The 10,686-nt window shown below is 37.5% G+C and overlaps 1 protein-coding gene across 1 annotated transcript in view; it reads right to left on the bottom strand.

The window, feature by feature from the left end:
• SLC28A3 (solute carrier family 28 member 3) overlaps positions 1–6,482 on the bottom strand; it is a gene marked incomplete at its 5' end in the record, with an annotated part of 42,764 nt that extends 36,282 nt beyond the window's left edge. The window contains one exon of the mRNA XM_080637733.1: positions 6,426–6,482. Coding sequence (XP_080493859.1) covers positions 6,426–6,482 — 57 coding nt within the window. The remainder of the gene's footprint in view (positions 1–6,425) is intronic.
• Positions 6,483–10,686: the final 4,204 nt, after the last annotated feature.

Raw genomic sequence — 10,686 nt, forward strand, 5'->3', positions numbered from 1 at the left:
GGAATTGGCAGTACTACTAGACATATATTAAATTTTGCCTTTAATGGAAACATGACCGTAGAAACAACCAGGGCACTTCCCAGTAATATATGATCCTTAAAGATGTTCTGCCTCTAAACTTCACAAAAAATTGGCTTCAGTAAAAATGTTTCTGCAACCTTGTGTATCTGGTGGAAGAGGAAGGAGTTGCAAAAAGCTGTTTATTCACCTGCTGTGCCCCTGATAAACCAGATGCTGACATATCAGTTCCCTTCCTTCTAAGAGAAGAATGTCTTTGCATTCCTTTCAGAGGAACATATTTCTTTATCAAAAGCATCTCTGTTACTCTTTCACTTCTAACCATGCTGTATTAGGAGTCATAGCTGTCCCTGCAGTCAACAATGAAAGCCTCTACTGAACTCTCCATGAAGTGCAAAAAACTATTCATCACAAGCAGCGCTTAACTGTAGCATTGAGATATATTAAAAAGACAGCATAGTGAAGATGAAGTGGTTCAGTTCTGTAACTGGCACACACACATCCCTGGGATAGTCTCTTTGAAGACTGAGCAAGAAAACGCGGAGATGTCTTAGGACTTTTTCAGCAAATGTGAAACTCAGTAAGCATCTATGAAACAACTGCTGTCTACAGACAATGGAAGTACAGAAATTGGAAGAAACCTCTAGAAGTCACTTTGTCCAACCCACCGCTCAACTGCAATAATAACATAATTTCTAGAAAAATTTAAATATGTGAATGTATGAGTAATGTAGCAAAAATATAGTAAGAGCATGATGTGATTGATGGGACTGTAAATAGCCCACACTTCAGAATGATAGATTTGTGTTATTTTCTCCAAGCATAAACCCCACTGATTTCAGCTGATTATACCATATTTCTGGTATATTCCAGATTCAGTAGAAACTGGCTAATTATTATTGATAACAAGTTTACTTCAGCAAGAGACGACTTCTGTTGACTAAAGCACCCATTAAATGTCATGAAGCTGAGTAATTTTCTTATATTTCATAGCTGATTCTTCAAGTACAATGTCTTCATCCTCCCCTTTATACATTATTTTTTGTTTTGTTTGGTGAAAATATATGTTATTTAACCTTACCCCTTGGAAAAAAAATAAAAAAAAAAAATTAATTTCTTATAAGAATAACAATGTTTAAGTAGCAAATAAAACCACCTGTTCCCTTTTCCTGTTTGCTTAGAGTCTGAGTTTGCTGAAGGAACATCACACTAAAATGTCAGTCTGCCTGTTTTTATCACCTGCTGTTGCAGATTGCTACCAAAGCACCCAGCCAGAAAGCTTCTACTTCATTTGCACAGCATCCTTTCCCACCTTCCTGGAAATGACTGTCGAACGAAACAGCACAACAGAAAACGGGAGTTCAAGCCTTAGGTACTATAGCTACCATGGCCTTTATATGAGTACACGCCAGATCCAGCAATATGCCATGTCACTTCTGAACCTACTCAGTCTGTAGTGTCATAAGGAAGCAGGAAGTTAAAACCAAATAAGAGGAGCTTGGAGGGGAAAATTCTCTTCCCTTTAGGCCACACTTGAAGTATTACAGAATTGATCCATCTGTTTTGAATGCTAACAATATGCAAAGTGTTACACAGTTTTGCTTCTGATTTCACACTCTGCTGCACTTTTACTGATTGAAATTTCCTGCTTCTAAAATATTAGATTACATGGCAAGGGCATGGGTACTGGAAAGTGAAGTGCTCTTACAATGTTTGCTCAGTTCCCTCTAGATGAGCAGTTCATTTGCCAAGTCTTTTTGTCACTACATTCTTTGACCTTCCCTCCTGTGTCCTCCCTGCCTTTTGAAGGAGGGATTGGTTTTGCTAAAAGGGTGTAACTTCTATGAGTTGTGCTTCTAACAACAGCACATGCTTTTAGGGTAGATGATTTTCCACCTCGCCCAGTTAGTGATAGAAAACAGATTGGCTATCAGAGCATCCAGACAGCTCGTTAAACTGTTTATGCTTTAAGAGTGGGTCATTACATTAGCTTCGGAGATTAGAATCAGGGTACTTAAGGAACTCTGTGAAAAAAGCATGCTTCAAAGCAAAAGTTTTAAGCTACCAGGCTAGATTTCATTGGATTTCAGATTGCATTCAGTCAACTGAAATGAAGCCGTATGGTTCACTGTTCAAAACTTTGCTATTCTTTTAATATTCAGTGTAATTGAAGACCATTCATCTAAGTTTTCCCCCATGTACTACCTTTTGCTAGTCAGTGTCAAAATTCTGAAGCAGTAAATATGCACTTTAAACATGGATGAAGAAAATTTTTGATCAATAATCACAGCATTCTAAAATTCCTGTCAAATGATAAAATTCAGTGTAAGGGCTGGAGGGATGAATGCTCATTATCCATGTATTAAACTACAGTAAATGAGCTGTTGGGACAGCAGGTAAAAGACATGTACTGCCAGATTTAAATTCAGCTGGATAAATCTTCATGAGGTGTTTTGAAATGGGTTGTAAATTAGCCTCACCCACCTCTGAGCACACTAGTGTTTCCTTTAAAAGCTTAAGTTGTCAGTCTTGAGTGGGATAGTTGGATAGTATCCTGAAATGCAGGATAAACAAGTTAAAATGATAGACTGGCAAACGCTGGCCATAAAAAAAAAGAAATAGGAAATCCATTTGCTCTCAGAGCAAGTAAAATGCATCAGAGGCAGAAAGCAAAAGCCAGAAAATACAAAAAAGGAAAAAAGATTTGCACATTCCTGAGAAGATAAAAAGGTGCACATGATCCCCGCCTTTAATGGCATTCAAAATATCTATTGGTGGCAAGCAGGAACACAATGAGTATGACAAAGACAAGAATCCAACAAATGTTTTTTACAAGGAATGTTTACTTAACCTGAGAAGAAAAGAGCTTAAAGGCACAACTAATTTTCACTGCTTCCTGTAAGAGAAGGTGTAGTATGTCAGAGTTAAATTATTAAAAAACCAAACCAAACCAAAACCTAAAACCCAAAAAACCTGTCTTTAGAAAGCAAGTTTCAAAAATGCAAAAAAGGACTGCATACTTTCCTGTGTGTATTTGATGGAATTACGCAGTGCAATGCCTTCCTAATTTCCAAGAGAAATTACGGCAATTACGGGAATGAAATGTAGATTCTTAATACTGCCTATAGTCTTTAATTAACCAACCAGACAAAAGTATCTAGGAAGTTCTGGAGAATGGAGATAAACACAGAAATATACAGAATATTTTATGACATGTTATAAGCTTGGTTGAATGAAATGGAGTACAAAAGCTGTGTATGTTATGGCAGTACCAATGTCCTTATGTAGCACGAGTAAAAGGCAAAATTTAAAAGGCATCCTTCCTCATATCAGTTTCTTAAGAGCATGGTGTGCTCTTCTACAGAAACAAGTACTGACTGTTTAATGCATCATAACATTGACAACAGGGGGGCATGGAACAATAAATATTTATTAGCTGTTACCTTCCCTTTGCATTGTATTTATTTTATGTTTATATCTGAGTTCCTTTTAAAAATCAGGGATTTTTTTCATCCCACCCACCATTCCTTTTTATGAGCCAGCTCTTATCGTTCCTTGAGGAGTAAGTGTGAGGTGTTTAATGTCATCATTAGCAGAGATCTGAATCATCAAAACTGCTTAGTTAAAATCTTTGCCCCTTAAATGATGGCTATACAAAGCTAGGTGAATCCAATCTCAGTTTTAGGGTTCCTGTTAACTGTTGCAGGGTTTCTGAGCAGGAAATTATGTGGGCAACAGTAGTAATCTTGCAGCTGGCGCCATAAGGGAGAAGTTAACTGAACCACATTGAATGCAAGAGACACAATAGTGTTTCTATATATAGCACATGACATTATTATAGATACAGAATGTATTACATTAGTATGTAGACACTAACCATGTACAATCTTTGGAATAGTGGTAAGAGTCTGAAGATTAAAGTTTAGGCTCCTTACATTGTGTACATAATTTAAGGGGGTAATATTAAACTCCTCAGTGTCTCTGTATAAGCAGAGTGGCAATTTGTTGATTCTAGCCTCTGTGATGCAGTTAAAATCCTGTTTCACTAGAAAACCCTTCTGTGTGGATGTGTGTGTTTAAATATCAATAAGCAATGTGAAATTGAGAAGTGCTCAAATAGTTATCCCCCTCTGACCATTTGTACCACTAGCCAAAGGCAGATTACTCTGTATTCAGCCTTTTCATCCGCTTCAGAGTGCCCCATAACAGAAGGCACAATGCCTCCCATTCTTGACATAATAAATCTCCGATATGATCCTTCATTCATCATTTGTTAGACTTGAGCTGCTTTTTTAAGCTGAAAGCTGTTTCCTTAACTTATTTACTTTATAAAACAAACTACCTACCCCGGGTTTACTTTGTCCCTGTCTTATTTTTTCTATCCCTTTGTGTGTTAATCATTAAATGGCTCAGGTACATCTGAAAGTACCTATGAAGTGCAATCCCACACTGATACTACAAATGGCTTAAATCCAGAACGCTTCTGTATTTTGTGGTTTAGGGAAGATACTCATCCCTTGATTCTAGAAGACACTGTATTTTGGAGGAAGAAAAGCATTTAATCCTTGTGCAAGACAAGTTCAAATAGGAAAAAAACCCCATGAGACTTGTCTTCTCTGAGGCTCCTACTGTGAAGTGATTTATTTTCTATACATAGAAGTATTTCCTTCTGTGTCTTATTTTCTCTAGGGAGCAACTTGTATGTTGAGTCAGAGAAAGACAGTGTAAGGGTAAATGTGAGGAATTTTATGGTGCTCCAGGAAAAAAAAGTAACTGGAAAACCTGGTTCAGGCTCCAGATTTAATTGCTGCACAGTATTCCTGATCTGACATTTGAATTATTTAAATAGGAGAGGATATGTGGGCTCTTGCAAACTTCTGCAGTGGTAAGGAAAGGAAGCACCTGGTTTTCCTGCATATTGCCCAGGTGAGCTGGCTGTGTAAGGCAGTGTATTAACTAACCCAAATCACTGTGCTGTGGTCCACAGACTGCTGAGGAAAGAGGTGATTTTCAGCTTAGGTACTGAGATTCTGCAGCTAGGGAGGGACTTCTTTCCTTCAAGGGTTTGAAGGCAGAGACTTTGGAAGCTAACTTCACTATCTTAGGCACAAATTTTGTAGGAAAAGGCAGCAAGGATGAAGCCCTTTCCTATCACATTTGCTTGAACTGAGGGAGACCCAAGTTGAAATGATTTTGGCTATCAGCTCTGAAGCACAGATGCATTTGAGAGCGCTTTGATTACCCAGGAGAATGCCCTAACCACTGGGCTATCATGTTTTAAGAGTTATCTATCCATCTACTCTTGAAGCTGCCCTACTTAGCATGAATTATTAACTGTTGACTGGAGTAGGGACTTGACCTTAACTCCCTTACATTCCACAAATATTCCCTGATCAGCAGATTATCAAATCAATCTATTGCTTGTCTGTCGCTATAGCCCAATGAATAAATATACAGAGTGGTTGGATGTCACTGGTGTTACACAATATTCCACGTGCTTAGCATTCACAAAGACCTTTCTGTGTTGTTTGAATAGTGTCTGGCTGATATTCACACCCACTATGTGCTACTTTTCCTGCTAGCTGAGCTAAGCGGCAGCATAGGGATCTGAAGCTGCAGAGGAGGGCAAGGGATATTTTACTAACGCAGTGCTCTTTAGAGCCACTGTCTCTTTCTGACCTGCTCTACTTTCAGCAATAAGTACAGTGAACCAGCCTGGATGGGGGTTCCCTGCCTTAATTCTTATTAAAGTACAGGGATGCTGGGCACTGAGAAACATAACTAACTTCTTGACAGTTTTTGGTGCTTCCATTTTTGAGATCTTCTTTTTTAAAAATGGTTGTTAACATTACTTTATATGCACAATATGCAGAACCTTCTGGGTTAGCTCCTTACCTCCTCTCTGAGCTCTTCTTGGAAGTAGGAGACAATTGCACTTATTTTATGCATGGAAGAAGATATGCCACATGTGATTACATGAATATTTTCCTCATATTATTAATATTGATTTGATGAGGTGTATGCTGCATAATGATGACCTCGTCTCCAACAGAACTGTGAATTACCTATCCTCCTGAAAAAGCAGCAACTGATACATCAGATAGGAGAGATGGATGAGCTAGTTCTGAGATACATCAGCCTATGAAAGATTACTGAGTTAGGAGGCTTTTCAAAGACACTGGTATACCAGGCAGCAGATGAGCAGTAAAAGGAGCCTACTTGAATGTGTCGGTTGTGCTCCAGCCTTGTATTTTGTCAGAGTATCAGTGCAAAGCATGTTGGATGTTGTAAAACATCTGCAGGCAGAAGCAGAAATTGCTACATCTTTTTTTCAGGGACTGAAATAAGCATTGTTCATTGTTTGTAAGTCCTTCAACTTCCCACAAAGCAAACCAAACCACGCTTACCTGGAAGGCCAAATTGTGCACTCCTGAGTGATCATGGGTGGTCTCCTTCAGCTCCATGTGTATAGCATGTGCAGGAGAGCTTTGGGTAAATGTTGAAAGATACTTGCAGCACAGGGCAACAGCAGCCAGCACCTGGTTAATCCATCCACAGGTCGGCGAGTATCACTTGAGGTCTAGTTAGCTGGAGGCACTCTCAGGTTGCTCTTGCTCACTCAGGGCTCCACCTTCTCACTCCACCGGCACAGCCCCTTTTGGCCAGTGTGGGAAACTGCATTCAGTGATTCCTTAGACAAGAAGGGAGAACTCCTGTGGGCCCCAAGAGGCCGATATATCCCCGGGTGATCCCAAAGGCAAATGTGTGTACTTACATGACACACACTTGGCTTTCAACACTTGCTTGGGGGAAGATCTTCCACACCCAGATCTTTGAAAGGTCAGCACAGTTTTTGTCTTTTTTTTACAGCTATTCTCAAGTTACAGGTTCTGTGATGTTATCATGGCTCTGTTTTCACGGTGGTTACAGACTTCATCTAGCCAGAGAAAACAATGGAAAACTAACAACTCACAAACCTCCATAACAAACACCGGTTTGCATTTTCAGTTGGCATGTCAAATCTGATGGCACAGGGTTATTTGGATGTCTGTCCTCAGATTACTCACTTTTAAAGAACAGTTTTCTAATACTTTACAGGCTTGCTATTTGCAGAATGGCAAAATTATGTTCTTAGAACTGTCAGTTGGGTCTCCTACCTATGGTTTTGATTGCTTTTGGACTCTTGTCTTTACAGCTTGTTCTGTGTAGGTTCACTGGAAATAATAGCACTGTTACAGACATTAATGTCAGAATTTGAAAGAATATAAATTTTGTCTTCAAGGACAACAAAAATTAAGGAATGTTTTATTTCTCTGAAATACAGCAACATATAGTTTTGTACGCATTAGGTGCCTAAATTTGTAACTTCCCGCATGGGGTTTGTAAATATCATGACTTTTGCCTCCTCCTGTGTTAAAAGGCAAAAAATTATACTCTATTTTAGGAATACAGACAGAATGGACTAGCATGACTGAATATATTCTTGGAAATAAATAAAAGTTACATGAAAATTAAGAAGATGCATCCTCCCAACTCTGCTTAATTATATTATAAATCATGCAGTTGCAATATATGATCTCTAAATTTCATAACTCTTGCTCAAAAGGGAGACTAGGGTTTGTTTTTTTGCTTGTGTGGGTTTGCTTTTGGTTTTTGTTTTTGTTTTTTTTTAAAGTAAAGAGCACAAAATTTTTAATGATTATTCTGTTTTTCAGTGTCAGAATCTTTTTTGATGCCTCAGGTTTTGAAAGCATGTTTGTTGCTATTTGTATTTGCCCTGTGAGGAGAGCAATTTCTGTGACTAATTGCTTCTCCCTGTGCATTAATCACCAGCAAAAATACCTGCAAATCTCTTTAGCAAGTTTGATATAGTTGTCTGCTGATTACTGCATACCTCAGCTGTTTTTCTCTTCCTTTCTTCCTTTTTCCCTCTTGCCAGTTTTGGACATGCTTTTTTACTATCAGAGTGAAGAAGGCAGAGGTAACAAGACAGTGAATAATTTTCAAATCAGCCCATGCAATGTTAAAATCTGTAGTTTGCATTTGCATGGATGGGAGAAAGTTCTACCCTGCTAACTATGCCAAGACACAATTATTTTCTTCTATTGTTCCTATTCTTCTGACAGCTTCTTACATAATTTTAAACACTGGTTTTCTCATTGAAAAAATACCACAATAACACCAACTCAATCATTTCACTGCAAAAGTTATTCCTCTGAATTATATTTTATGTTAGAAAACTCAGAAGATACTGAAAACAAAGCCACCTACAGATTCAAGACAAATCCTGAACCTACTGTAGAAAGCATTAAATATGCCATTTCCCTGTGGACAAAGGACCATGTAGTTAAACAGAACGTTTACTTACTGATAACTTTTGTAGGGACCAGCCAACAGCCTACTTGTTGTTTGATTTTCAGCAAATCCCTTTCCATTTCAGGTCAGATTAAATACTGACATGAACACATAAACTCTCAAGAAATGTTATGTCTCCGAAGGATATCACATCCTGACATTTCAATTGATAAGAAGCCTGGACAACTGTTTTCCTCTTACGTGATTCCTCCAGCTACAAGAAGGCATTAAAGATGCACAATCTAAATTTTAGGGTGTTTTTATAACATAGACTAATAGTGCTAGGCTCATTCCATATGTGTTGCCAAAGTTCTACTAATAATTGAGAGAAAAATTTACAGTAACCAGAACTTCTTCCTAAGAAAAGCAGTAAGAAACTTTATATTCTGTACCAGTATTTCTACAGTAACTCTAGACTCTCTTTCTTAGAGGAAAACCAGTCAAAAAACCTAATTCTTTCACTGACTTTCACATACAGGTTTTTTTCCCTAGTGTGAATAATACATGAAGAAAGTTTTTCTTATTTGAAGACATAAATAAACTTTTTCTGGGTGCTTCTCTCTTTCTTTTTTAATGCTAGAAGATTATGAATTAGTTGAAATAATATTGTTGCTTTGTTTAGGAGACCTCAGAAACTAGGAAAGGAAAGCATTTTATTATATGAAATAGTAATCTGGAAAATAAGATCAATAGCACAATAAGTATGCAAAACTGCTTTTTTGATACGGACTAAGGAAAGTTTCATTTCAATGTATTGTGTATCTTTCTAATTTTGCAGGCAGCGGGCACAATGAACCACTGTTATTTTATCACAAATATGACTGAAGCCTAAAAAATTAATAAATTTGAGAAAAAAAGATGTTTTTAAAAAAGTTTTGTGTGTAATGATTATTTTATTGGATCCTTTCCACATGAGAAGTGCTCTCAGTTATTCCTCTGAAATTCATTAAGGAAGCAGAAAGCTTAACTATAAGCCAGTCGTCCTTCTGTCTTCTCCAAGTGAAAAAGGCCCTTTCCATATTTGAAGAAACTTGGACCAAAAGGACATTCTTTGTTAATATCTATAATCTCCAAGCTGCAGATGTTTACACTATGGCCTATTCAGTTCTTAGAAACATATTCACTAGGTTATCAATGAAAAGATAAACTCTAAATCAGCATAATGAGAATAAAGGGTGAAGGGAAGAAATCAACTGTCTTCTGGGAAAGAAATACAATTTTGTGAGTGTAAAAATCATCCCTCAACACAGTTTTCTTGGAAAATCTAACTTTGGGACTAACTTTCACCAAAGGCAAACTTTCTCCACCCCATCACCTCCCCCTGAAAAAAAAGAAAAATAAAAATTCCCAGATACAGATCCTGCATACCTAGGGTAAAGAAGAAAGTAAAAAGTTCTTACTAAAATAAAAAGTCTTGAATCAGAATGGTGTCAAGTTTGATGAAAGGTGGACACAAAACCTTGAACCTTCATTTTAAAAAATCTTTTACATCTGTACAAAGTGACAATAAATGCTATTAAAGAAACATTATATGTCTTTTTGTACACTTTGTACAAATATGCATTTTCCGTACCTCAAACAACATTGGTATTGAGCAAACTCTGCTGTTCTTTCACCTGAAGTCTTTTGTTAAGAAAAAAGAAAAATTATTAAACTTTTCAGAAAATTAGGTACTCTAATGGGGTGGGGATATAAGGGATGGATAGTCCACAGCATCTGACATGTGAGGCATGATATCTAGCAAGTTGGAATACATTGCATTCTTTCATAATGTGTGTTGGAGAATTTTTTTTGCTACATAGATAAATGATGGGGGGGAAAACATCATCATTTTCAGAATAATTTTGACTTCCTGCCAGATGGATCTTATAAAAATATACTACTCCTACAGTCATGAGCTGGCTGTTTGACCAGGTGTTGTTACCGTCTCTCCCAGGTTCTGCTATGAGTTCAGTCTTTGGTCCACACCAGTCACAGTCTCTTGTCCAGTAAATCTCTGGCTCCTACTCTGGCTCCCAGCTGTCCCTCTGAGATACTTCTGAAATCTGTTTGAGTATTTGAGCAAAGTAAATGCTGAGAAAATTGTTCACTTTCTTGATTTTCTGTGGCAGAAATGAAACTTTTTAATTTTTTCCAGTTATCCTAAAGTTGCCCCTTGACAGGAGGGAAACATTAATGTAAAAGAACATCATGTTTAACAAATGCCATGAATCAGGAAAGGAAAGACTTTCTGGAAGAAAGGGCTATTGCGTTTACCTTGAGACAAATACCAATGTAAGGCTAAACAGCAAGAATCCAACAGCTGTTGATTCT

The sequence above is a fragment of the Psittacula echo genome (assembly GCF_963264785.1).
Source record: "Psittacula echo genome assembly, chromosome: Z".
Taxonomy (NCBI): Eukaryota; Metazoa; Chordata; class Aves; order Psittaciformes; family Psittacidae; genus Psittacula; species Psittacula echo.